Below are 25,617 nucleotides of genomic sequence, written 5' to 3'. Positions count from 1 at the left end.
TAAACGGAAGAATTATTCATCTCCTGCCGCTGATGTCGTACTTAGTTCAAGCTGATCGTGGGTGAAGCTTGACTTGGTGCACCCCGCACCGCCGATCAATGCAGTCCGATTCTGCCATGTCCTGATGCCGCACGGCGTGTACTACTCTTATTCCAAAAGCCTTGTGAAATCCATATGCAGGCTGATGATGCTTCGTGATGTCGTAAATGCATGTTTATCATGTATCGGCTATGCAGCACATCTTGTCCAAGGATTTGCGGCCTGCGCACGAGTCGAGAGTTCCGGACTCAATCAACCAAAAATCCCATCTCTTCGTCAACAACGGCAGCAAGGCCTTTTGTTTGTCGGTGTGTACCTGAGTTGATGGGTGGCCACGCTTTCTTCCGGAGTCGTAACTTCTCGGCGTCTAGTAGTGCTTGCGGTAGGTCTCTGCGTGAGCGTCAGCATCCAGTACATATGTGGAGATGCGATAGACTCACTCCAGCTTGCCGTGGACGACGTACTCCTGGTCGGCAAGGGCGTCTGCGAGCTCGACCTGGTGGTTGTCCAGCAGTTCCGAGTTTGGTACAACGACGAGCGGCACGTCGACGCGCAGAGCATGGAGAATGGTTCCTGAGCCGGCATGGCTGACGACAAGGCCTTCTACACCACCATCGTCTCCACCTGTCTTAGCCAGCTTCATGTATTGTCCAAGACCGCTCGTGTCCAAGCCGAATCCAGATACATTGACAGCAGCATGTTGTTTGTCCGCATCTAGGTCGTGTACCAGTGACTGGAACAAGCTATCACCGTCGGCGCCATACTGTACGATCAGGTCTGTGTAGTGGTTCTGCTCAAGCGCGTGACAGAAGGACGACGAGAGGGTGGCGCGAATGAGGGCCGAGAAGGAAGCAGTCGCGCCAATTGTCACGAAGCAAACCTTGCGGGGTCGACTCGAGGGCGCGTCCGACATGGTTGGGGATGTTGGTGGTAGATGAAGCATCTGGACGCGGCCAACATTGGAACAGCCAGCAAACGGCAATATCGCCTAAACTCCGCTACGAGAGAGCTCATTCACGTGTTGGTCGGCTCAGCTTGCCAGCGAGATTTGTCAAGCAAGAATTGACGGTCTGGGCGGCACGCTTGTTTCGCTATCGACTGATGAACTTGGATCTCGTTGCCAAAGCTATACAACGAGAAACCTCGACCTCCCCAATACGTCGAGGTTCCACGTGGATTCACTATCACGCGAATGCCGATCAATCATGTCTGAGGCGGTACATTCTAGCCGTACAAAGGGCTGACTCTCCATTCTCCACTCTCCATTCGCCTCGGACCTTTGCGGCTCCGTACGCAGGCCCTGACAATCCCTCAACGTTCCTTCTTGCTTGACATGTCCGCTCGCGTGCTCGCCTACCTATCCCTTTACTGGTCAAGATCTACTGTTCCATGCTATTATCACACCAGCCATTCCAGACTCGCCAAGTGCCTACTTGTTCACGCTTCTCAATCCAAGACCTATGCGCTTACTTTTTGTCTCATCCCTGACTTCGTTGTCAGCCTACATTTTCTGTTTATTGACCCATCTTTGAACCGATGCTTCCGGATGCTGTAATAGCAGCGCCGGGAACCACATGCTAACACGAGTTTATGCTTACAGATCCACATTGTGATAAAGTATGACTTTTGACGAAACTCGATCAATGGCTTTAACGGCGCCTCTATACGAGATAGCATCGCAGCACATTGAGCTTGTAGTGAATTGGCATTGCTAATCGCAGCCACTCCATCAACCTTGCCTCTACATTTTGCTGTCGTGCAATCTTGCCCCAACCCTCAATGTGCGGTTTCTAAGGGAACTTGTCACAACGGCTGATTTTCGTAACGGTCAGACATAATTACCCGTCGCATCGTGGGAGGCGACTGCCGCAAACTCGATTGCTGTAGCCAGACCGCCATTGACGCTCGACTTGCTTTGTCCGCAAACGGTCACTCACGACGGTTTTCTCAGAATTCTGTGCCAACGGCTATAACAACGGTGCAAGGTCTTCTCCCTGCACCGAACCTTCGGGGCCTGCACTGGCACTTGCGGCTGCTCTTGCCATACTACGCCTCAGCCTTGCGAAAAACACGTCTGATGGATTCTGCAGCATATACTCCAACAATTGATGTCAACGGCCCGTTTTGGATCCTCAGCTTTCCAGAAGACCAATTACCAGATGGACACCGTGTAGACCTGCACTCTTCGGCTGCTTGCCGATGGCCTGGCTGAAGCGTTTTCGCATTTTTGTACCAGAACAGCATGGCCGGCCCTGCACGGTCGTGGTTCTCTTCCCTTTACGGTAGCCATGTGGTGAAGCGGTTAGGCTTGTAGGTCAAAGAGTTCTGGAGCCTCAATTGTTTGGAGAAATCACACGCGATGCAATAGTGCAGCGGTTGACACTGGAGCAGAAGCCTATCTCAAATTTTGTCGTGCTGGAACCAGAAAGACCTGGTCCACTACAGATATAAAGCCCATCGAACCACCGCCCTTCAACCAAATCATCAGCTCGATCAATCTACTCTTCTACAGCCTAATCAACTAATCAGCTCGGCTCTCCTTCGTTCTTATACATTCTTATACATCCCTTCGCTTCAATCACCACTTCACCACTCCTAAATCAGCAACTATGCACTTCGCTACTTTCCTCCCCGTTATGGCCTTCGGTGCCGCTCTCGTCCAGGCTGTCCCTGCTGACGACCTCGTCGCCAGAGGAGCTGTCTGTGTTGACAGCGACATGGCTCGTGTCCGCGCTGCTGAGAGCTCCCCCGTTACCTTCTGTAACAACTGGATCAACGCTGCCACCCACTCTTCCTCGCCTGTCAACGGCTTGACCATGAAGCGTGTCTCGGCTGCTTGCCAGTGTATCGTCTCTGAGGCCAAGAAGGCTGCTGCTTCCTCCTCCAAGGCATCGGCCCTTTCGGTTGCCTCCAAGTCCCGCGCTTCTGCCTCTTCTGTCCTCTCTGCCTCCAGAGCCTCTGTCTCCAAGTCTAAGGCTTCCGTTGCCTCAGTCTCCAAGGCTTCCCGTGTCTCGGTCGCTTCGGTCTCCAAGGCCTCTGCCATCTCTCGCGTCTCTGCTGCTCAAGCTTCGGCTGCTGCTTCCAGAGCTTCTGTTGCCTCCGTTTCCAAGGCTTCCGTCTCCAGCTCGCGTGCTTCTGTCGCCTCCGTCTCCAAGGCCTCTGCCGCTTCTCGTGTCTCGGCTGTTCAGGCTTCCATCTCTTCTTCCAAGTCCCTCGCTGCCTCCATCTCCCGCGCCCAGGTCTCTGCCTCTCAGGCATCTGTCATCTCCGTCTCCAAGGCTTCCCGCTCTTCGGCCATGCTTGCTTCTCAGTCTAGCGCTCACATGGTCGCCGCTTCTCAGGCTTCCGTCTCCGCTGCCTCTGTTGCCTCTGCCAAGTCTGTTGCTGCATCCGTCTCCAGAGCCGATGCTTCTTCCTCCAGACTCGCTTCCGTCTCCGCCTCCAAGGCCTCGGCTGCTTCTGTTGCCTCTTCCATCTCCTCCGCATCTTCTGTCTCCGCTGCCTCCGCTGCCTCTGCCGCCAAGGTTTCCAGCATTGCCTCTCGCTCATCTGCCTCTGCTGCTTCTCTTGCTTCTTCCATCTCTGCCGCTTCGGTCTCCCGCGCTTCGGTCTCTGCTGCTCGTGCCTCGGACGCCTCCGTTGCCAGCTCCATCTCTTCCGCCTCCAAGGTCTCTGCCTCCTCGGCCATGTCTGTCTCTCGCGCCTCTGTCGCCTCTGCCTCGCGTGCCTCCGTCTCTGCCTCGCGCGCCTCGGTCGAGTCTGCCTCTCGCGCATCTGCCTCTGCCTTTGCCACCGCCATTGTTCCCTTCAACGGCACCACCAACGCCAACCGCTTCCGCCACTAGAGCGTTTGCTTTGGCACTCTCTTTTTCCTTTGTCACTTGCATATGCCACATGTGGTCTGGCATCTTCTTTACCATTCTCCTGTCGTTTTCAAAACCGAACAAACAATCTGCTGGCACAGTCTGCGCTTTTTACTAATGTATAACCTTTTTTGTGGAGGCGACATTATGATATATAAAAAAGTAGATAGTCTTCTCCTTTTTCCTAATACATCTTGAGCATTATATCTGAATCTTCTATTTGCCTATTCCTTCTCTGTTCATTTTGACAATACCTGTTCAATACTTGTTACTGTTCTAGTTCTACTCTTTCACAAGACTGGCAAATAAGAGTCAAACAGAATCAAGAGACATTATAGCAGAACTTGGCACAGATTTTCATTCTTCCATACGAGAAACATGGTCATTTTGCGTGGACAACTATTCATTTCATTAGAAGAAAGAGAAAACAAAGTCTACACTAGGCCCTTTTGCCTCATGCATCAGAGACAGTCACTTTCCGTACTCTTTGTACGATAAAAACAAGAACAACTGCGAGAAGCAAAACAGCGTTAAAGGCCGCGAGCATGTAGAATGGCGCGCCTGTGCTGGTCTTGTCGAATAGCACTCCGCCGAGTTTTGTAAGAAGCAAAATGCCGATACCACCGGATAAGGAATATACACCGGCGATTGTGCCTTTGAGTTGGCTCCTATCGATATTAGATGTAGTAGGCGGCGCGGAGACTTCGTTGACAGAAGGCAGTAATGGGGCTGTCTCCGTTGGTTCTTCTGCGGAGGTTGCTGCGGTAGAAGGCTCGCGTGCTTCAGGCAGGGTATCTGGTTCTGTAGTCGGAGAGACAGAGGTTCCAGGTTTGGAGGCTTGTATGCCCTTGGCTAGAATACCTAGTGAGCAGACGATGGCTGAGATTTGACTGAAACCGAGGAGAATGACGGCTAAGATTGCACCTTTGCCACCAGCATTTCCATGGAATGGGTCAGGGTTGTCGAGTAGCCCGAATGAGATACATCCAATGATGCCGGCAATGGCACCGAGGCCTAGAGGGAGGTATGATAGCTGACCCTTCTTGCTCATGTAGCCGTTGAACCAGCCGAATAGAGGTGCAGCCAGCAAAGCGGTCAATTGTGAGAATCCGGTAAGCATTGATGCAAGTGTGTATGCGCGCTTGCAGCTGGATTTTATGTCCTCGCTTGGGTCGTTGGAGCAGAGGCCTTCACGAATGAAGTAGGCGTTGACGAAGAGTGGGATGAATAACGATATACCGACCGAAGAAGCTCTCGCAACAAAGCCACCTAGATATCCCAAAGCAATCCGAGAGTCGGTGAAGCCAAGCACGATGGAGGCGCGGACAAGTTGATAGTATGATGGCAAAGGATGTAGGTTCGCGGCTTCGTTGGTCTCATGTTCTTCGGTGCTCCTTCCAGAATAAAAGAGTCTGTTGAAGCCTTTGTCCTCTTCACCTGGAAGTCCGCGAAGGGTAAGAGCCACTAGTACGGCAACAACGATAGACACACCTCCGACGACATAAAAACTGTCTTTGACAGCGTCTGCCTGGGCGACGCCTCTTCCAGAAAAGTTGACGGGAAGTGGAAGGAAGATACCGACGGCTACCAATGCGCCAATTCCGGTGAACATGCCCACATAGCCGGCAAGCTGACTGAGATCCGACTTCTTTGGCGCGGTCGGGTCTGTAGTAAAGCGGCGCTTTTGCGAACGGCGTCTGAGATTGGGCGGTCTTTGTATGTAGCGTGCAGGTGTGATTGTGACCTCGCTACTAATACTGAAAGCACCCGAGTGTCGAGCGCTAGAATCTGCCGGCGTAGTAAGGCCTTCTCCATGTGGTTGGCTGCCTTCCGAAGAGGGAGTATGTTTTCGCTCGGCCGTCATAGTAGGCAGAATAGCGGTGACCATGGTAGAACAGGCGGCGCCTCCAATGCTGAATGCCATCCTACCGAGCAGCAGCTGCGGGTATACATTGCGACTTTGCACCAGGAGCATGAGACTGGCGCCAATGATGAGATATCCGATCACAGCCACATTTCTGACTCCTATTTTATCGCTCAGCAAGCCCCAGAGCGGGCATGCGACCAACGCGACAAGCTCATCAGCGAAACCTAGTGTTCCTACTACATCGCCGACACCATGCTTGCGGCCGATGACGTCCGTGACAACAAACGAGATGGATGCATTCAAGAACACGAGAAACGAGATGGAGAAGAGTGCCACTCCAAGTAAATAGCTCGCAGCCTGCAGCTTTGTCGCGGTGATCTTGCGAACAATCATGATTTGTAGATCTACAGCAGGTGTTGTTGCTTGAGAAGAACCATGTTGACGTTCATGATGACGACCCAGTTGATGACGATGCTGATGCCTGGTACGTGCTTCTGAAGATCATGATGCCCAGGTCTGCAACGCTGTAAGTGTTTGGAACATCTCCCGACTTCACGTCCTGCTTCAATGTGTGCTATAAAAATGCACAATAGTTTTCGGAAAAGAGTGGTGCCCACAGAAACAGCTCATGTGTGATATGTTTCTGTGGACATTACTCCATACCGTAAACTATTCTGCATTTCTATAGCTATAATGAAACAGACATTGGCACAAGGAGAAGCAGGTATTGTTCAGCAACATGAGAACTTCATTTCATCTAACCTGGTTGTCTATCCCTTTTGCACACTCCCAAATTCCCCACTCACTTCGACTTGCGGCCTCTGAGGCCAAGCAGAGACTTCTAACCTCTGCCCGCCTTGGGCTTTGCAGTTGTTGTTGTTGGGGTGGGCGGACCCGGTGCCGAGAGGCGGGCCCAGAGCTCTGCCCGACTGGCACTCCAGGTGCCCTCTGTCGAGAGAGAGGCATGATTGTTGTCAGGAGTGTGAACTTCCTGTTGGTCTTCTCTCTGGAGACTTGCTTGGATTGAATTTTGGCTATATACTGAGACGCTCCTGGGAGTGGTTGGGCGTTCTTCTTGCACGCGGGCCTGGGGTTGGTTGCCTGCAAAAAGGGGAAAAATCAGATTAATTCATCGATCTCGAATCTAGTTCTACCATTGCTTACCTGCGTTCTGCGGCTGCTCGCGTCTAACATGTGGCCACATCCTTTCGTAGCATTTGCAAGGACATGCTTTGTCCCTGGGTGCGACTGCACACTTTTCTTTACATTCGCATGTCGGCTTGCAGACACAAAACACGCCGACGTCTTGCTTGCCTTCAAGCATGGCGAGAGTTTCGTCAATCATCTCGCAGATGTGGTCTTCGTCTGTGTAGTCTTCGGCGGGGTCATCATCTGACAGGGCGGCTTGAAGTTCTCGAGATTGTTGGAAGAGAGGTCTGGTTGATTGTTGAATGGCGGCGGGAGTCGATCTCACATGCGCAGCCTCTTGTTGTTGATAAGGGGTGGTGTGGCATCTAAAGCCCTCTGATCTTGTCATGTTGAACTTGACGCTTGGGAGTGCTGAACACAAGGAGATCGAGAGGTGTGAGTAAATGAAATTACTGTATGTGGTTCACGAAGTAGACGCGTTGTTTAGCGGCGCGGAAACGCGTCATAGAAGCGGTTCAGAAGTGATTGTCCGAGACGTATATCCATTCCAATGGCGGCATCTTCACCGTGGTCGCTCGAGTCATGTTAGTGACCACAACGAGGCTTGTAGAGGGACCTCTTCGGTCGCGTGAACCAGAACCCTACCTGCGTCAACAAACCAAGGTTTCTCATCCTAGGTTGGCGCAGTAAACGGCGTCGAACAACGGCGCTACGTATTATGGCTGCACTTGTGGCCATTGGTGAGTTTGTGGTTGTCGCTGATCTGAACAGAGATTCAAGGACAGTCGACGAACAGCAAACTTAAACCTCGAAGCGACCTTATGGTCGGGCAGTATCTTTCATCTTCCGGAAGATACCCAAGAACCCACCACCAGTAATTCTTTCTCCAACTTTAGGTCTGCAGACGAATGTCCAGTTGGGATCCTCTGGTTTGGCTTCTTTCAGGGCTTGTGTTTGATCTCTAGTAATGGATTCATCCAGCGATTCGGAACCAGAAGATTGTGCAGAGTCAGAACCGACATCTGTCGATTGATTCTTTGATGAAGCACGCGGCTTCACGGCGCGCAGATCCCAAGGCTTGCCACCACTACTTCCATTGTTCCCAAGCTCCAGAGTTTGGTCAAGGAACAATGGGATGTTCTCTCGCTTGATCTTTTGAATGCAATCCAGGATCTGGGTGATTGAAGGGTTGAAAATGATGAGCGTTCCGTCTTTTTTCAGTGCTGATGCAGCAGCTGCAAGGTGATCATGGGTCGCGGGCAAATCCAAAAAGGCGTGCGTCAAGAAAGGTTCTTCTGAATCACGGCGAACGTGTTCGGATTGGATCCACTCGCTCACGTCTCCAACATGGAAGTCAACATTTCCGGCGTAAATTCCATGACGGAAACCAGCAACGATTTTTGCTGCATGTTTGGAGTACTTGGGCGAGATGTCAATGGTGTGAATGATAGCCTTGCGGGAAGCCTTCCAAGCGACCAAAGCTTTATCACTCCCAGACTGTTGTTCACCGTTACCGCTCTCGGTGACTGGTTGGTCGTCTGCGCTCTCTGATACCAGAGCTGGTCTAGGGGGTTGAGAATTGGCACCATGAATAGCTCGGCTCAGATGTAACGTCAGCGCTCCGTGGCCAGTTCCAGCCTCAAGCACTTCAATCTTCTCGGCATCCTCTGCAGCAGATGGATGTAAGTCAAACAGGCTCACAATGAGGTTTGCATCAGCTGGGTAGATCTGGACAGGACAAGTCAGAAAGCGCGGGCGGGTAAATCTAACGAAAACTTACGGGGGTCACAAGTCTTCTGGTCAAGCTGACATATTCAGCAAGAGTGATGGTGTGTATACGATATTCGTGACCAGCAGAGGAAGTGACCAGGTCTCTTGGGCTCTTGCCAATGATGTCGGCATGTGAGATGTCGCCTTTGTGGGTACTGATCTTGTTGGCAGGGTTGAGAGGCTTTGTCACGATGATGTTGTCTTGGTTCAATTTCTGGCGGAGTATGACAACATCCCGTTCAATAAAAGTAGACAGAGTTCTGTGTTGTCTACAGACACGATGTAGAGGGGCTGCAACTATACGCATGGTAACTTGGTATGGAAAAATGGGCAAAGGTAAGACAGGCTTCGAAGCAGAATCAGATTTGGGTATACGAATACGAGTCCTTTTTTATAGCTTATCGATTGCGAGAGTAAAAGTCGGAGCTTTGCTGAAACTCGGAGCTGGGTAAAACGCGGAGCTTGCTACAGTGAAAACGCGGCGCTGGCTAGAGTAAAGGTCGGAGCGTGCCTACAGTGAAACTCGGAGCTTGCTGAGCTGAAAGTTTGCTACAGCAAGAATTGGGAGCTTGCTACAGTCAAAACATGAGCTCTACTCTGAGTACTGAATCTCGGAGCTTGCTACAGTAAAAGTCGGAGCTTCCAGTTTCTGAAAGTCGGAGCGGGTTTGCTGATCAGCCGCTTTCAGTCGTGTGGGGGAAAGTCGGAACAGCAGCAGGCGCGGAGGATTGGCAGCTGTCAGTTCACTTGATGCCAAACTTGGTTCTTCTTTGTTAAATCGCATTGCACAGTACTGCATGTGCTGTCGCAATGCCTGAAAGCTTCCGATCATGACCCGCCGCATTGTATGTCCTCTTCCGTGCCGACAAAGGTGTACAAACCACGACTGACACAGTCCCACAGGTTCGCACCATCAGCCAGCTCGGCGCCCTGCTGGTCACGGCTCTGCTCTTTGTCTTCCTTGTCGACACGCGCTACCGTCTGCTCCCGCATGCCATTCATACCCAAAACTTTCTCCATCATCCCGGCCTTATAGTCACCGATGTCACCCTGACAACCTGCTCCTCCCTCAACCCCTTGTCTTCGTGCCAACTCGACTCTTCAAAATGGCATCGCATCGAGAAGGATCTGTACTTGCACACCGGCTGGGTCTCGTCTGCATATCTCCATGTACAGCGTAAAAGGGAGGAGGAACTCACCGCCGATGACAAGGTTGTCGTTGATCTTCGTGTTGGCCGTCTGGACCCTGGTGTTGGCGAAAAAGGCCAGCAGCAAGAGCAATGGGAATCCCGTCCTGGCAACATCTGGCTCTTAAGGAGCAACAAGAAGAAGGATTCAGACAGCGACAGAGCCGTCACTGCTGTTGATGTTTTGTTTGGCGCTGATGCTGTCGACCCACGTCCCGGTTGGTCTATCACACAAACTCCCTTGCTCCTTGATGCCGCTTCCCGTCTTCAAGCCGCTCGTATAACCATTCGTCATGGCCCTGTGCGAGCTGAAAAGAAAGACGTTGTTCCAAGAATCCGCAAGGACGGAAAGTTCAAGATCATACAGCTCAGTGACCTCCATTTGAGCACCGGCACTGGCTCTTGCAGAGACGCCATCGACGCCAATGGCGATATCAAGGGCAACTGCGAAGCAGATCCTCGCACACTTGACTTTGTTGGCCGTATTCTCGATGAAGAGGCTCCAGATCTAGTTGTACTGGGTGGTGATCAGGTCAATGGCGACACAGCGCCAGATGCCCAGAGCGCAATCTTCAAATTCGCAGACCTTCTCATCTCACGCTCTATACCCTACGCTGCCATATTTGGCAATCACGACGACGAAGGATCAAAGGCTACTCGTCTATCTCGTGAGGCTCAAATGTCTCTGCTCTCTACTATGCCTTTCTCGCTTTCTCGGCCTGGACCTGACAACATTGATGGTGTCGGCAACTACTACGTCGAGGTCCTAGCACAATCTCCTTCTCAAAATTCAGCAATAACTCTCTATTTCCTCGACTCTCACAGCTACAGTCCTGATGAAAAGACTTATCGAGGCTACGATTGGATCAAGCCTAACCAGATCCAGTGGTTTACCGAAACTGCTCAGAGCCTCAAGACACAACATGCTAAGTACACTCACATTCATCTCGACATGGCTTTCATCCACATTCCACTGCCGGAGTTCGCCATGCAGGGCAATCTTGTCGCTGGCGGTGAATTTCGAGAACCAAGCACCGCTCCAGGCTTCAATTCTGGCTTTTACAAAGTGCTCAAAGAGCAAGGCATCGTTTCAGTAGGATGTGGTCATGACCATGTCAATGACTACTGCGCCCTCACTCCTCAGTCTAAAGATGCTGCAAACACTGAGAACGTCGGTCCTTGGATGTGTTATGCAGGTGGCAGTGGGTTCGGCGGCTATGCCGGCTATGGTGGCTTCCATCGTCGGGTACGAGTCTGGGATCTCGATATGAATGCTGGCAGGATAGTGACCTGGAAGAGGGTCGAGTGCTGCGGCGACGATCTTAAGAAACGCATTGGCGAATTGCTTATCGTCGATGGAGGTCGCGTTGTCGTTCCACCAGAATCGGGTTGATTGGACCAGCATGAAGTTCGTCTCCGATCACCTAGACATCGCCCAGGTCATGCCCGAGAATCTTTCACCAGCGGCAGGATCCACTGTACATCGTGCAGCGAAGGACAACATTCATCCCTCCTTGACGCACATCGCCAATGTCTTGTCACGCCTTCTTACGACAGACGACTGCCGAGACTGGAGTATGGGGACCAACCCCGTCAAACGAGGTTGTCATGACCAACTTTTGAGATATTATGTGTAATGTCCTGATTGCGGGAAGTGCTGGGGAAGCACTAGTTTCTTTTATCCGGACAACGTTGCGGGATGTCATGAGCAGCAGCATATGCCGAGTTGTATACACGTACGATCAAACCTCAGCTTCGAGGTGTATATTCATGCATTATGACCAATTGGTTCACAAGTCGTAGTTGCTCTACAATGGTGAAGATGCTTTTGAAGCACGCGATCAACACGTGTACGCAGTTCTGGAAGCCCGGATCTAGCGTCGAAACGTGGGAGCCCCACAAGAAACACCCACACGAAAACTGACCTCCGGAGAAGGGCCACGGAAAAATAGCTGGTTATATGTGGATAAATGGATATCTCGTTAGCCTCGGGGTATCTCGAAAACATCTCTTCGGAAACGGGCCTTCTTCGCCAGGGCAGGCAGTTGACCAAGGGCATAAAATGGTCGTGTGCCCCCAGACCTGAACAATTGGCTTTCGAGATCTTATCCAGTCTCTGCAAGATGGCAACCTGCAAGATCACCAACAACAATCCGCCAAACGGACACTTGCCTCTACTGGACAAATGTGGATCCAGCAGCACAAGACAGAAGGCCTGCTTAGTAGGAGCGGAGTTGTAGGCGGAATCCACAAAGTCACGACAGGGCGGTCCTCAGTCAGCCCATCTTCGATGCCCGGATTGGCAGGGGGGATCATTCTGCTGAACCACAGCCTCACGAGTCTGACTTGTTGGGCAACCAACAGCAGCGATGGGGACCGCTTCGCTGACGCCTTCTGGCGGCTTAGGGCCTGATGCCCTCACATTTGGACCTCCTGATTTTCGGATTGCTTCACCAACGGTCCAACAATAATGCTCTCGGGCCGATTCACTCCTTGGCAAAGCGAAACATGACAAAGGAATCCTTGGCTTCACGGGCTATTACGGCCGGTCGGCATACCGATCCTGGATTGGCAACGCGTTCATTATTCCCATCACAACCGTGTCGTTCGGAGGCGTCTCAGAAAAAAAAGGCTTTTTTTGCTCTGCTTCTTTGCAGCTTCGATGCGTCACAAACTCTTGGAATGTAACGGCCGGAAAGCAGCCTGTTGTCCATGATTGGCGTGAAGGGCTTTGCGCTTTGGGTGCACGGTTGCTCTCTTCAAACACACGCCATCACCGGTTCGGCAGTGCGATCCTTGCGGTGCTTGCATGTCAACGTGCAGTGCGCTCATGCATTGTGCACGCTATGAGCGGAGTTTGACCATGCGCAGCGTCTCGTGCTCGCCAACACTTTACCGCGATATGATGCCCAAGTATACATCGCTTCAAATCGGTTGTAGGTCGTGTTGATACTAGCAGTGCCTGAATTGGTAAGTAGTTTCGCAGTCTCGCGATCAGATTTTATTAGGTTCTTTCCTCTATGCGATGCTAAGATTCGACGGCGTCGACGCTACTCGCGGCAAATAACGGCTCCCGCTTGACCACTTTTTTGCGTCAACTCAACGCCGCAACTGGGTAATGCTCGTCGTTAGATATTGTTGACTCTTTTCTTGTCTAAATGATTCGTTTCCTCTTCTATCTTTCCCCTGCCTATTCTCGTTCAGCCTCCCGCCTAAATCTTTCGACGACCCCATCACAGATAAACGGGCCTTCTTTGACCCTTGTCGTATCTTATATCTGGTCAGGTATTGATGCCATTAATGATGCCTGACTCGACCGGACCCGCCACATCTACTGTCAAACGCGCATGCGATTGTTGTCATAAGAGAAAGGTCAAATGCATTGGCGACGGTACTCGGCCTTGCAAGAACTGCACTGCAGCTGGTCTGACATGCACCTATAATGCCATTCCTCAGAAGAAGGGACCCAAAGGAAGCAGAGCAAAGGTTATCTCGGAACTCCGCGAAACACAAAGACAATCACAACTGGCAGCTCGCGCAAGGCACGGATTGGGATTCGAAGCGTCACAATATGCCAATGCCTTCTCAAGGACGCCGGACCTGCTGTCCATGGAGCTCATTACATCATGCGTTGACTACTTCTTCGCAAACATGTACCCAACCCAGCCAATCCTGCACCGTCAGAAGGTTGGCGAAACCATTGGAAAGATGGAGAACTCGGTAGAGGCATACTGTCTGGTCGTGTCGCTCTGCTCATACATGCTCATCCAACCAAATACCAAGCTCCCAGCTGGCGTTGTACCAGACGCCGAAGCACCCAACGCTCACCTCAATCTCGGTATGACATTACTGGACGAAGCTATTCGCGTTCGCAAAGGCTACGACTACATTGAAAGTCCGAGCATCTGGTCTGTCATCACTTCGTTTTTCTTCTTCGGCGCACATTTCTGTCTAGACAAGCACAACACTGCATGGTTCCATCTTCGCGAAGCAACGACTTTGGCGCAGATTATGGGTATGCAAGACGAGAACCACTACAGTCAAGGCGACCATATTGAGACATCGCGACGCCGACGACTGTACTGGCTTCTCTTTGTTACTGAGAGGTGAGTTACATCATCAAAGAACCCCAAGGCACAACTGATATCGATTCTGCAGAGCATATGCCATCCAACGTCACCGCCCCCTCACTCTTCACGCCACCATCAACCTCCCTACTTTGAACGACGATCCCGCCGAAACAGTCGAGCTTAGTGGATTCATCCATCTCGTTACACTCTACAAGCCCTTCGATGATACCTTTGTCGGACTTTGGAACAAGGCACGTGTTGGCTGCTCGACTGAGTGGCTGGCGAGACTGCAAAATCAACTTTCAGAAGCACTTCCAGCATATCTGCACAGTACCGAAAGTCAGGCCGTCGACTTGAGAACATCACAACAATGGCTCCGAACAATGGTGTGGCAGCTCTCCATCAGCCATGGCTACCTGTCTTCGGCTGCTGCAGACAACACCATGAGCTTCAAATATCCCATCGAGATCTCCAGAGACCTGATTGCAGCCACGAGTGGCTTCTCCCAAGCTGCTATGGAGGTCCACGGCATTGGTCTTGTTGAGAAGCTCTTCGATGTCGCTTGTACTTTGACCGATGTCATGTCGTGCGTGCCCTTCGAACAACACACTTTTGAGTACGGTCCTCGCGATTACCTCAACCAATTCCTCTCGCTCATTTCCACTCTCCGCGGTGGCCAACAACGCTACCTCCCCATGCTCCTTTCCAAGATCAACGACACACTTCCTCAGATGCCAACTCCAGGGTTCAGCATGGTCTCTATGCCCGGCGGCCGTGGCAGAATTGACGAAATCTACGACAGCAGTAATCCCGCGAGCGGCGACTCCACTCCATTCGGAGGCAGCCCACCTCCTCAACCTGTTGGTCCTCAACTGTTCCAATCTGCTTACCCAGACGATTTCAAGCTTCCTGGACCTACGAGTAGCGGCTTTCCTATGATGACGTCGGCGCCCACGTATAACGGTATCCAAACACCGGCGCAACTGCAAGCTGCGTATCAAAATTCGCGCAACGCCTACTCTGGCCTAGGTGGTCATTCTGGCTTTGACAACCCTTGAGTTTGGAGTTTCATGTCGAACAGTATAGGCACCGAGAAGCGTATGCATCTCAAGGCCAGGTACAGTCTCAACCGATCTTGAGAGCGGTGTGCCTCGTCATCTCCTTTGCGACTCATAATGACAGTTCAAACAATTTGCGACAGTCTGACGATATTGATCGGCTAGGGCAGCGGACTTGAAGAGCTGCCTTGACTCAGCACCACACGCGAGAAACCCGGAGATTGTGTCTCAAACACAAACGAGCTTGACTCGCAGTCGATCTTGAGCCCTAGTGCCACGGAGTCCGACATACTCCTTTTACGCTGACAGATCAGCACAACCACATATTTTGTTTCTTGAAGCGATTTGCATTGCGTAAGAAAAAAGACATTGGGAACTATAGAAGGGGAATCACATTGGCGTTTTCTGAGAAAAAAAGACATTTTTACTACACACAGAGAAAACAAAACAACAAAAGCTGGATTTTTGCTGCGAATGATACCCAGCCAAATGGCAAATTATAGACTTATAGATTATAGAATTTTGATATCTCTCTGCTCATGAACAGAATATTCCTCCTTAGTCTTCCTTCACATACAAATCTCCTTTCCGTACAGGACAGTATATGTGCACAAGATCAAAGCTTCGATTTGGACTCTTCGGGTTCTAACCTTTGAGAGATCCAATCAGAGACATATTTGGCGAACATGAGCTTGTCATCACCGGGTTCGGCATGCACTGTAAAAAGGTCAATTAGCATTTGAGTCGCAGACGGTGGAGGAGGAAAGCACTTACTGTTATGATACCAACCGTCGTAGCTCTTAAGCTCTCTATCACTCAGCTGTGTGCAGCGCTCCACATAGGTCTTTGTAGCTTCATAAGCATTCACATGATCGCCCGTTCCGTGCAGCGCCAACAATCTAGTCTTTCCACCTTCTCCAGCACTCTCTTTTGGCGAGACCTTGAAGTTCTCGAGTTGAAGTCCTCTGTCCAGCATTCCTGCTAGACCCTCAAGGGTTCCTGTGTCATGACACAGTTCGTCCTGCTCCCAGAGTTTGTTCTGCTCGGGGTCTCTGCTCAACCACTTGGGATCTAGCTTATTTACTAGTTGGAATTTGGGCAGCACTCGGCCAGCGAGGCGGCCGGCGATTACAGTGGCTTTGAATGGACGGGTGTCAGAGTGAAGACTGATGAGGGGTGCGCTGGCGATGAAGCCACGGATCTGGGCGAGGATATCGGAGGGGCCGCTGGATGCGTAGTGGAGGATTTCGGCACCGCCCATGCTGTGGCCCATCAGGAAGAGCGGTACAGGGGTCGGGAGGAGAGTCCGTAGCATGCTGGTTATATCGGCGAGGACGCGGGTGGTGGGGCCTGTAAGGCCGCGCTCATGTTTGTTATGAACGGAGCGGCCCCATCCTCTGTTAGATGGATTTAGTAAAGAGTCAAAGTAGAGGTAGAAGAGCATACCGTTGATCAAAGGCATAAATATCAATCCCCTGGTTTGCGAGGTGGTCAAAGAAGACGGGATAGTTGTTGCAGTGGTCACTGAAGCCATGTACAAACAGCATGCGTGCCTTGGCTGCATCGCCCGACACCTTCCATGTTTTGGTGTACAACTCGACGCCGTCATCCGTCCTGTGTGTTCCCTCGAATGTCGTGTATGCTGCCATTTGTGTCCTTGTATAACAATATCGATGTGTAGAAATAGAAAGTCTAAAAGATGCTCCTTCTGCTGCAAGTTTCAGAAGCCCTTGCATCTTTTGTTCGTGCTGTGAGCTGGCTGGCTCATTCGCTGACGTAGCTTTCTGCTCGGAGCTCCTCGGCTTCTTCGCTGAAACTTACTCTTTTCTATTGTCACATGCTTGACTTTGTCGAGGTTCCTGTCTTGTCTATACCTAGCTGCCGACCTATCAAGAAATAGACACTGTATGGCTGTTGTTAGCAGATTGTCGCATTAGTCGCTGCTGTTTGAGCGTGTGCTGTATTTGGGTTTGTCGGTTGTCGGCACTCCCACCCTGTCTCTGCGTCTCACTATATCCCCTGCAATGAGAAGAGCATATGTGATCGAGCAAGGGAGAAGATATATTGGTTGATCCAGTTACTTGTCGACTGTCTTGATCTTCCGGTAGAAAGAGGTGCGATGAGGTACCTGGGCTCAATCATCATACACTCTCACGTTTTATGAACACTCATCCAGCAACCCATGGTGAGCTCATGTCGTTGAGCGACAGGACATATGCCAAGATAGAAGTCATAGCTCATGGAGTTGGAGACTGGTCACGACCGTATGAGAAGAGATCAAAGACCTGAGAGGTTTCGGCAGCCAGTACCTGACAGCGAAGTAGTTGTGGTTTGAGAATTTTTGACGACCATCCAGTATGACGGAGCTTAGGGCTTCGGAAGCAGTCTCCGAAAGGACCCCTGCCCTTCGACGTCCGTGCTCCAAGCAACCTCGGTACCCCACGCAACAACGTCCAAGGGAGATGCCTAGGTAAAGATGATCTGAGATCCATAGCCACGACTCTTTCTCCTTGAGTTAACGCACCATCAAATCAGTTTCCATCAAAAGCCCAGGATATAATACAATTCATATCGAAAATGTCTCAAGTCGAGCAGGAGGTCACCCTCGAGACTCGCGGGAACACCGCCATCATCACCCTCAACATCCCAAAGAAGCTGAATGCAATGAATGGAGACCACTACTTCCGCCTCGCCAAATTGATGAGAGAGGTTGCCGCTATGGACAACATCTACATCACAGTCCTAACAGGAAAAGGACGTTTCTTCTCCGCGTACGTTTCCTCCTCCTCCATACCAATCAACAATTGCAAGAGATGCTAACGATATCAAAAACGATAGGGGTGCAGATGTCTCAATCTCAAGATTACCACCCAAAGACGTAGATGTCCAGCGTCACTACCTTCAAGGCTTCGTGGCTCAAAATCTGCACATCACACATGCCTTCTACTCACACCCAAAGATCCTGATCGTGGCTTTGAACGGCCCTGCCGTGGGTCTTTCTGCCGCACTCACTGGATTCGCAGACTTTGTTTATGCTGCTCCACACGCTTTCATCCTGACTCCGTTCAGTAGTCTGGGTTTGGTAGCAGAGGGTGGTTCCAGCAGAGCTTTCGTGTCAAGACTGGGCATCTCAAAGGCGAACGAGGCGCTGATTATGAGTAAGAAGTTGACCTGTGAGGAGCTTGTCAATGTTGGGTATGTTAATGGTGTCATGGATGTCAAGCCTGGTGAGGATGCCAAGTTCTTGGACTTGGTTCTGCAAGAGGTCGACGATAGACTTGGCAAGCATTTGGTTCCCGACAGTCTTGTGGGTATTAAGAAGCTCATTAGAAGACCCGAGAGGGAGCTCTTGGATGCTCAGGGCGTTGCTGAAGTCTTTGGCGGGTTGGACCGATTCGTCAGTGGTGTGCCGCAAGAGCAGTTTAGGAAGATTGCTTCTGGTGAGAAGAAGCACAAGCTGTAGATTCGTCTGAATCCATGTTTTCTCCGGCAAAGAATCACGATTCAGGAGGGATCAACGAGACATGATTGTTGTAACGATTTATCAGGTTATGTCAATATTAGTGCTCATGCTTGGAAACTCAGGGGTATCGAAGAAAGGAGACAGTGCAGTGTGCGCTAAGCAATTCATTTCCTCCTCTTACCATTCCAGTCAATAAATAAACCAACATCCTTGATGACAGCGGACGGAATTCCCATCTTTTGTGCCCACATTGGTAGGTTGCCTTTTGCATCAGAAGCGGTCGCCATTTGCCACTTTACGTTCATGTCCTCAATTTTGGTACAACGCTCGATACTGACGTACTGGCCCAGAGTGACAGGTTTCCTCTTCTCGGCAGTGTCGCCGGAAGACTTGTTCTTGTGTGTCGAGTACATTGCCTGGTCAAGCTTGGTGATATCAACCGGTATCTGGACAACCAAGAATGACGGATCCTTAGGACCAGCTGACCGGGCCGTAACAACAAGCACGGGAAAAGCGCGGTTGTCCAGAGGGGGTGGGATGTGATGACACATCTCAAAGACTGATGAGGGCTTTAGTCTATCATGCGAAACGTGTTGAGAGGCACTATAACTCACTGTTTAGACTGACCTTCTCCCAACTTCCAACCGTGGCCTGCTTCTCAGCCAGCTTGGAATCCCAAGACAGAACTTTGTGTGCATCAAACACGTCCGGTGTGTACTGCGATTCATGCAGACTGTGGTCGTCAAGCAGACCGGCTTCAAATTCATCCCAATTGGCAGTGCCTGGTTCCTTTTTGTTTTCATGAAGACTTGTACGTGCGAACCATGCCTCGTCGCGTGCATTAGGACCCAATTTGGAAGCAGAAATCTCGTGGGCCAGAAGTTGGACGGTAGCCTTTGCGGGCGGAGACTGCTTTGAGCGGTCCTTGATGGCAAAGTTCTGTGGTAGATAATCGGTCATGAAAGTCGAGGCTTCAGTCAAGACACTGGTGATGAAGGTATCTAGGTCTGGCAATGCCGGAGCACCCGCTTGCAATGCTGCCAGATCCGGGTGGGCGGGTAGCTGTGGTGGGCTGAGCGCGCGAAGACGCACCAGCTGGCCGTAGGATTGACTGCCAGTACTCATACTCGTCGATGTAATGCGATGCTCAGTAGATAGGGATAGGTTGATGTGAATGATGGTGTTGTTCTCTCAAACGGTTATGGCTGAAGTTCAGGTGGAAGACGCGGCGGCAATCGGCCAAAACACAGAAACGTCATTGCCATCGTGACCGTCGCGCATCACGCCTTCCTCTTTCGACTTTTGCATTGTTCCCGTATTGTATATACACTTCTCACATGGGAAAATACATTTGTAACACATGACAACGCATGAGATTCAGCACACGGAAGAAGGACCGAGGAACACCATGTCCGAGCCCTCGAACCCTGACACCAATCATTCTTCTTGGCTGAGAGTGGGGTGGGTGCGGCTGAAAACGCGGCAGTCGCTTCTCCCGATCGAGCTATACCGCTCGCGACCCCATCGCTCCGTTTCTCTTGCTGTGACCGCACAAATTGCCGCCGTTGCGCCTTTGCCCTCGGTGACAGCAGCCATGTACGGCTTTGGCGAGATGCCGTGCCGGTCTGTTGGGTCACTAAATATCGACCTTTGCCCTCCTACATGCATCTGTAAGTCATCTTTCCCATCATACCACCAACAATGTTATCCGCCTTGAAGAATCTCTTCAGGTACTTGCGCCTCAAGGCGCTCGTCAGCTTTGCCCGCTTCCATGTATGGTGGGGTGGCATGCCAAAGGCCTCCCCAGACTCTGTCTTGCAGATTCCTTCAAGAACTGGTCGCAGCATCAAGGGCCATTTCTACAAATCCACCTTTTTCACTCCTGGCATCCCATCACCTCTCTTGATCAACTTCCACGGCAGTGGATTTGTGTTCTCTCTTCACGGCTCGGACGACTTGTTCTGTCGCAAGGTCTCCACTTCAACTCCTTACTCGGTTCTCGACATTCAATACAGCCTAGCACCTGAATACCCCTGGCCAGCATGTCACAATGACGCCGAAGACGTCGTGAACTGGGTCCTCGGTCAACCAGACGCCTACTCGACTTCTCAAATCGCCATTTCTGGTTTCAGCGCTGGTGCAAATATGGCTTGCGTTGCGGCTTCACTGACCTACCCCAAGAACACATTCAACACACTGCTAGCCTTCTACCCACCTACCGATCTCTCCATCAAGCCAGAGGCAAAGGCAGCTCCAGAAGAAGATGGCAGATCAGACGACTCGACTGCAAAAATGGCAGACTTGTTCAATGCCTGCTACTTGCGCCTGGACCCTGACAATGCAGACCCTCGTGTCTCGCCTGCTCTTGGACCTGTGGAGAACTACCCCGAGAACTCCTTGTTCATCACCTGTGGACGCGACAGTCTCTGTCTGGAAACCGAGGGTTTGGCCAAGCGCGTCGAGGAAAGACACGGAGACAGCGTAATGCTAAGACGCATGGACAAATGCGGACATGCATGGGACAAGAGAGCGCGTCCCGGATCATACCAGGAACGCAAGCGTGACGAGGCGTACGGACTGGCTATCGAAATGTTGATGAAGACAAAGCAATGACTAGGAAATGTTCATAGCAGTGGGAAGGACAGGAACATTGGATAGAGGTTATTAGAGGTTTGTATTCATCTTGCGCGACTTGCAGTCTCGCTTTGCTTCTTACCGTCCCTCTGCACCATGACTGACAAAACGAGAAATGAGAGAGAACTAATTACAGCGCTTGTTCGGACTGTACAGTGTGTCCAGGAAATAAACAAAAGACAGTTGAAGAAAACAAAAAAAAGGGGTATCTTTTTGAATCGCGCCGGCCACATGCAACATGCATCCATCATTAACTCGTGAAGAAACGAACACCAGAAGAAGAAAATCCATCAGGAAAGAAAAAAACAAAAACAACAAGACTGGGTAATCGCATGAAAGGAGGAAAGCATAGTGCCGAAGGCGCCGACGCCATGCAACATGCGTGAGGAAACTGGAAAGAAAGGCAAATGAACCCTGACTGACTGTGTCAGGTGCTGTGAATGGCTGGGTGGTAGTGGGGCTGTCGATTTGCGGCATCAACACATTCAAGGAATGACTGTATCAGCACCTGACTGGCTCTTGACGGTGCCAATCTGTCTCTCCCATCTATCGATCTTGTCGACAAATTCCTGGTTCAGAGACATGGCTGTGCATGCGTCGAGAAGAGCCATGGCGTCGTGGTAGCGTGCGCGGTCACCAGGTCTGGAGATGTCCTTGTTGCGGTTGTAGAAGTGGAACAGAGCGCGACGTTTGCCGTAAGCATCCAAGGACCAGTAACCCGGCATGACGACCTCAGCTTTGGTGTTGACGAGCTCAAGAGGAGCTACACGCTGCTTGCGATAGAAGGCGAGTGCCGAGCGAAGACTATCAAAAGCCTCCTTGATGTCGTCGCGAATCTCCTTCTCCTTGCGGGTGTAGTAGTCGTTGCCCTGAACAGCTGGGGTACTTCTAGTACGACGATGCTGCTGGGTGTTAGGGTTGAGGACGGTCGAGGCGTTGGACGACATGAGATTGTTGAGGGCCGAGCACTGCGAATTGAGGTCGTTGATGCGGCGAACAAAGCGATCCATCTTCAGGTCAACCTCACGCAAGTCATAGCGCAAACTCTTAGCTGCGCGGTCCGCATGGTAGGCATACCACTGAGAAATGTCCTCTTCGGAGACAGTGCTCTGGTCGGCTGAGTTAGGTTCGGGTGAAGTGGCAGCCATTTTGGGTGTTGCATAGTTGAACGAGTCCTTGAAGGGGCTCTTGAAGGAAGAGATGTCAGAGATTCCGATCGAGTTCTTCTTGACAGGGACCAGAGCAGTATTGTGTTTGTCAGAAGTGGTGGGAGTCATGTCGGAGGTAGTAACGACAGCGTCAGCATCATCAGTGGAAGAGATGGAAAGGTCCATGATGGAGTCGACAGGGGCGCTAATGGTGGTTGAGGTCGAAGTGCTGTGGTCTTTGATAATGATTTTAGGGATCTTTGGCTGTTCGTTCTGGTATCTGGCTTCGGTGGGCTTGGGTGGCTGGTGAGACCAGTCGGATACTTCGACAGTGGGCGTATCGGGAGGCGTAGGGGGCATGAACTCCGGACTGGATTCGACAGCGCAGTCGTCTGGCGTAGCAGGTTGAACGATAGGAGTAGTTGGAACCTTCAGAGCAGGTTCACTGACAGGACGAGGTAGACGCGAGTATGAATGATTGCGAAGGGTGGTTGAGATTTCGCTTAAGAAAGTTGCATTGTTCTTGATGACTTTGCCGTGGTTGTCCAGGATGCCGACCAAGCGCTTGACGAAGCTGTGGAATTGTTATGGTTAGTTGTGTACGGGAGCGCTTATGTTTATCATAACGTACCCAGCGTGGAAATCATCGCGAGGGCCTGGAGTGCTGCTGGCGCAGCGATGCTGCTGTTGTTCCTGTTTGGGCGCGCCGAGTCCATCGTCACGACCAGTCGACCGTGAGCGCGACATTACGATCAATCACAGTTTCAAAAGTCGATGAGTGAATCCGGGGTTGATCTGAGCGTGCCCTCCGACCCTGCGGAGGATGTGAACGTTATGTGTCAGAGAAACGACTATCCGCAACGGCGCAACCTGGCAGTGCGGCAGCAGCGGTGTGGGTTGAAGCAATAATAACAAGAGCGTCCTAGGGAGAGAAAACAAAGGCGACGTCAAGCTGATCAAGCGATCTGTGTGAGGCTGGAAACTCGCGCTTGCAGCAACGCCGTCAATCACGTTCTGCCTTGTAGATTGCTCGATTAATTATTGGTTGTCCTTTACCGATGCCATGGTCCCCGTCACTACGCGCCTTGACCAAGTGCTGCCCAAGCCTCGACACCCTTTCGCTCCCGCTCCCGAGCCATTGTTTGGTCCTTCTGGATATATGCAAGATGGAAGTTACTGGGCAGTCAAAGGTAGAGAAGAGGTATCATTTCCATCATGCGCCGTCCTTTTTCTATGTTACAATTCAAAAGCATGGCTGGCCGTTTGCAAAATTCCCATAAACATGCCCAAACATTGTACACCCAATCCGACTGCCCCTGCAGCCTGATGCAGCTATTAAACAAATCGCTCCTCGCCTCCACATTTAGACGGTATTCATCGCTTAAACTCTTACATTATGGCATTCAAATCGTCTAGAGAACCTTGTTGAAAGCAGGAATAAGAGTCTGAGCCAGCCAGAAACTGAAAACGAGCTTGGGACCAGTCATCAGGAGCTTGGGAGTAAGACCCTTGAAGAAGGCAGTCATGCCCTCGTGCTTGGCCATGTTGGAGATGATACGGAAGCCAGACTCCTTGGCCTCGAAGTTGCGGTTCTGGATACGGGTCTTGACGACATCGAGAGGAGCCGAGACGATGAGCGAAGCAGAGGCACCGGCAATGGAAGCGACAAAGTTCTGGAACCAGGTGGCGCTGTTGTAGTCGGTGAGCTTGAAGAAGTATTCCTTGGCAGCGGCACTACCACCGAAGAGCTGTATCGTGCATTAGTGAGATGTTTCTGCCACAGACTAGTCGGATATACGCACAGCGAAAGAACCAGGAGCGTTACGGGCGGCAGTCCAGCCCCAACCTCTGTAGAGACCGAAGCCCTCGTCGGCGATGATTCTGAAGAGACCGCGGCCACGGAAGGCCTCGGGGTTTGTTTGACGCTTGATCTTGAGAACGTCGAGAGGGAGAATGACAATCTCACCAATACCGATCAAACTGAAGGTTGTTAGCCGTGCGCCTCGGCAGTTTCGAGAGCGCTGGTCGAGTCTTACCTGCCAGCAGTGGCGTGCATGATGGCCTTGCCATTGCCCTTGCCGAAAGTGGAGTCGAAGAAGTCGCCGTGGTTCTTGGCCAGGTAGTCGCGCATGAAGGGCTGACCACCGTACTTGTAGACACGCTGCATGACCTTGTAGGCAGCGGCATAGCCGAGACCGGGGAAGAGAGAGAAGAAACGGGTGCCGAAGGGAGCAGTGGCCTTGTCCTTGAAGATGACCGAGTTGAACTGGGTGATGCCCGAGATCTTGCCCTGGTTGCTCATAAGACGTTTGGCGATGGTGTCGACGGGGTGGAAGACGGCGAGCTCGGCAATACCAGCGGAACCTGCTTCAAGTCAACTGTATGTTCGTGCTCGTTCCAAGGACAATCTACGCACCAGCACCGAGGACTCTAGCAGCGGTCGACTCCTTCTTGTACTCCTTGGACGAGCCGGACAGAACCTCGCCCGACTTGGAGGCGGCATCCTTGGGTGAGGGAAGGTTGACCATTGTGAGGAAATCGAGTGAGTGAATATACTCGGGAAAGGAATGGACGGAGGATGTACGGGGTCGAACAAGGAGATACTGCAAGAGTGCGAGCGAAAGGACGACCAGAAGGAGGGAAAAGGCACGCACGCGATATGGATTATGCTGAGTTGCTCATGCACCAACGCCGACCTCGTCGCGACTTTTTTTTGGGCCGTGCGCCAGCTTTCTCCGGTCCACCTCCGCGTCAAGCTGCTTTTCCATGATCCATATCAATGACCGAGGGTCTCGTCGGCCCGCCTTGAGTCGGCTCGTTGCATGTGCTTTTATCCCTATGCGAAAGCAGTCGCTTGAGAGCCAATCACCTTGTCTGTCGGCTGCAATGTACTGTCGCTCATTGTCGAGACTATCAACAGCTCGCAACTCCCATCGTCCAGTGGCTTTGTTGGCCATCCTCCCCAACGGCCAGCCATGATCATGAATCACGGTCGCATCCTGCGAGACGGACAAGATGCATCGCCGTGAAAGTGTTTGCACACGCAATATACATCAATAAAATACAATCTACAGCACATACGGCCACAGTCAGCTGAAAACTGGGCATCCCGTCCGCTCTGCCATACATAAGCAGTTGAACGGCAGATTAGTACTACGGTGGGTGACCACGTGGGAATCCCTGCTGCTGTATGTTTTGTCGTTCCATCTTCTTTTGCTTTGTCTCAAAGATATCGACTTAAGAGATAGAAGCGATTGAAAACGTTGTGTTTGGTTCTTGAGTTCGTCATGCTGAAAGATAGTTCTTTTCAATCTTATCCCAGACGAATGCAGTGCAGGTTTTTTGCCTGTAAAAACGCACAGTATGATT

The 25,617-nt window shown here is 51.4% G+C and overlaps 13 protein-coding genes across 13 annotated transcripts; 5 read left to right on the top strand and 8 right to left on the bottom strand.

Annotated features, from left to right (window-relative positions):
• Positions 1–287: 287 nt before the first annotated feature.
• Positions 288–952, bottom strand: M437DRAFT_77131 (uncharacterized protein; the record flags this gene model as incomplete). Its single annotated transcript, XM_041026746.1, has 2 exons — positions 288–429; positions 480–952. 2 exons carry the CDS (start codon positions 950–952, stop codon positions 288–290), a joined length of 615 nt encoding a protein of 204 aa, XP_040877796.1.
• A 1,696-nt stretch (positions 953–2,648) lies between these two features.
• Positions 2,649–3,884, top strand: M437DRAFT_67936 (uncharacterized protein; the record flags this gene model as incomplete). The annotated part of the gene is made up of 1 exon (XM_041025021.1): positions 2,649–3,884. The coding sequence occupies one exon, from the start codon at positions 2,649–2,651 to the stop codon at positions 3,882–3,884; it is 1,236 nt and encodes a 411-aa protein (XP_040877795.1).
• A 472-nt stretch (positions 3,885–4,356) lies between these two features.
• M437DRAFT_86481 (major facilitator superfamily MFS-1) lies at positions 4,357–6,162 on the bottom strand (the record flags this gene model as incomplete). The annotated part of the gene is made up of 1 exon (XM_041028471.1): positions 4,357–6,162. The coding sequence occupies one exon, from the start codon at positions 6,160–6,162 to the stop codon at positions 4,357–4,359; it is 1,806 nt and encodes a 601-aa protein (XP_040877794.1).
• Positions 6,163–6,610: 448 nt separating this feature from the next.
• On the bottom strand, positions 6,611–7,306 carry M437DRAFT_86480 (uncharacterized protein; the record flags this gene model as incomplete). The annotated part of the gene is made up of 2 exons (XM_041028470.1): positions 6,611–6,870; positions 6,934–7,306. The coding sequence occupies 2 exons, from the start codon at positions 7,304–7,306 to the stop codon at positions 6,611–6,613; spliced, it is 633 nt and encodes a 210-aa protein (XP_040877793.1).
• Positions 7,307–7,737: 431 nt separating this feature from the next.
• M437DRAFT_53613 (S-adenosyl-L-methionine-dependent methyltransferase) lies at positions 7,738–8,995 on the bottom strand (the record flags this gene model as incomplete). Its single annotated transcript, XM_041022554.1, has 3 exons — positions 7,738–8,382; positions 8,446–8,646; positions 8,699–8,995. 3 exons carry the CDS (start codon positions 8,993–8,995, stop codon positions 7,738–7,740), a joined length of 1,143 nt encoding a protein of 380 aa, XP_040877792.1.
• Positions 8,996–9,518: 523 nt separating this feature from the next.
• M437DRAFT_86478 (phosphatase DCR2) lies at positions 9,519–11,268 on the top strand (the record flags this gene model as incomplete). Its single annotated transcript, XM_041028469.1, has 2 exons — positions 9,519–9,533; positions 9,592–11,268. The coding sequence occupies 2 exons, from the start codon at positions 9,519–9,521 to the stop codon at positions 11,266–11,268; spliced, it is 1,692 nt and encodes a 563-aa protein (XP_040877791.1).
• A 1,910-nt stretch (positions 11,269–13,178) lies between these two features.
• Positions 13,179–15,003, top strand: M437DRAFT_67933 (uncharacterized protein; the record flags this gene model as incomplete). The annotated part of the gene is made up of 2 exons (XM_041025020.1): positions 13,179–13,981; positions 14,034–15,003. The coding sequence occupies 2 exons, from the start codon at positions 13,179–13,181 to the stop codon at positions 15,001–15,003; spliced, it is 1,773 nt and encodes a 590-aa protein (XP_040877790.1).
• A 616-nt stretch (positions 15,004–15,619) lies between these two features.
• On the bottom strand, positions 15,620–16,652 carry M437DRAFT_77125 (alpha/beta-hydrolase; the record flags this gene model as incomplete). Its single annotated transcript, XM_041026745.1, has 3 exons — positions 15,620–15,720; positions 15,778–16,400; positions 16,450–16,652. 3 exons carry the CDS (start codon positions 16,650–16,652, stop codon positions 15,620–15,622), a joined length of 927 nt encoding a protein of 308 aa, XP_040877789.1.
• A 928-nt stretch (positions 16,653–17,580) lies between these two features.
• M437DRAFT_86475 (ClpP/crotonase) lies at positions 17,581–18,466 on the top strand (the record flags this gene model as incomplete). Its single annotated transcript, XM_041028468.1, has 2 exons — positions 17,581–17,774; positions 17,842–18,466. The coding sequence occupies 2 exons, from the start codon at positions 17,581–17,583 to the stop codon at positions 18,464–18,466; spliced, it is 819 nt and encodes a 272-aa protein (XP_040877788.1).
• A 164-nt stretch (positions 18,467–18,630) lies between these two features.
• On the bottom strand, positions 18,631–19,591 carry M437DRAFT_86474 (uncharacterized protein; the record flags this gene model as incomplete). Its single annotated transcript, XM_041028467.1, has 2 exons — positions 18,631–19,025; positions 19,081–19,591. The coding sequence occupies 2 exons, from the start codon at positions 19,589–19,591 to the stop codon at positions 18,631–18,633; spliced, it is 906 nt and encodes a 301-aa protein (XP_040877787.1).
• A 537-nt stretch (positions 19,592–20,128) lies between these two features.
• On the top strand, positions 20,129–21,079 carry M437DRAFT_67929 (esterase/lipase; the record flags this gene model as incomplete). The annotated part of the gene is made up of 2 exons (XM_041025019.1): positions 20,129–20,136; positions 20,197–21,079. The coding sequence occupies 2 exons, from the start codon at positions 20,129–20,131 to the stop codon at positions 21,077–21,079; spliced, it is 891 nt and encodes a 296-aa protein (XP_040877786.1).
• A 506-nt stretch (positions 21,080–21,585) lies between these two features.
• M437DRAFT_67928 (uncharacterized protein) lies at positions 21,586–22,995 on the bottom strand (the record flags this gene model as incomplete). Its single annotated transcript, XM_041025018.1, has 2 exons — positions 21,586–22,822; positions 22,880–22,995. The coding sequence occupies 2 exons, from the start codon at positions 22,993–22,995 to the stop codon at positions 21,586–21,588; spliced, it is 1,353 nt and encodes a 450-aa protein (XP_040877785.1).
• A 665-nt stretch (positions 22,996–23,660) lies between these two features.
• On the bottom strand, positions 23,661–24,776 carry M437DRAFT_53431 (mitochondrial carrier; the record flags this gene model as incomplete). Its single annotated transcript, XM_041022526.1, has 4 exons — positions 23,661–23,996; positions 24,051–24,228; positions 24,285–24,615; positions 24,665–24,776. The coding sequence occupies 4 exons, from the start codon at positions 24,774–24,776 to the stop codon at positions 23,661–23,663; spliced, it is 957 nt and encodes a 318-aa protein (XP_040877784.1).
• Between the last annotated feature and the right edge of the window lie 841 nt (positions 24,777–25,617).

The sequence above is a fragment of the Aureobasidium melanogenum genome (assembly GCF_000721775.1).
Source record: "Aureobasidium melanogenum CBS 110374 unplaced genomic scaffold scaffold_18, whole genome shotgun sequence".
NCBI lineage: Eukaryota > Fungi > Ascomycota > Dothideomycetes > Dothideales > Saccotheciaceae > Aureobasidium > Aureobasidium melanogenum.
Note: the sequence above shows the minus strand (reverse complement) of the source record. Positions and strands in the feature narration are given on the sequence as shown.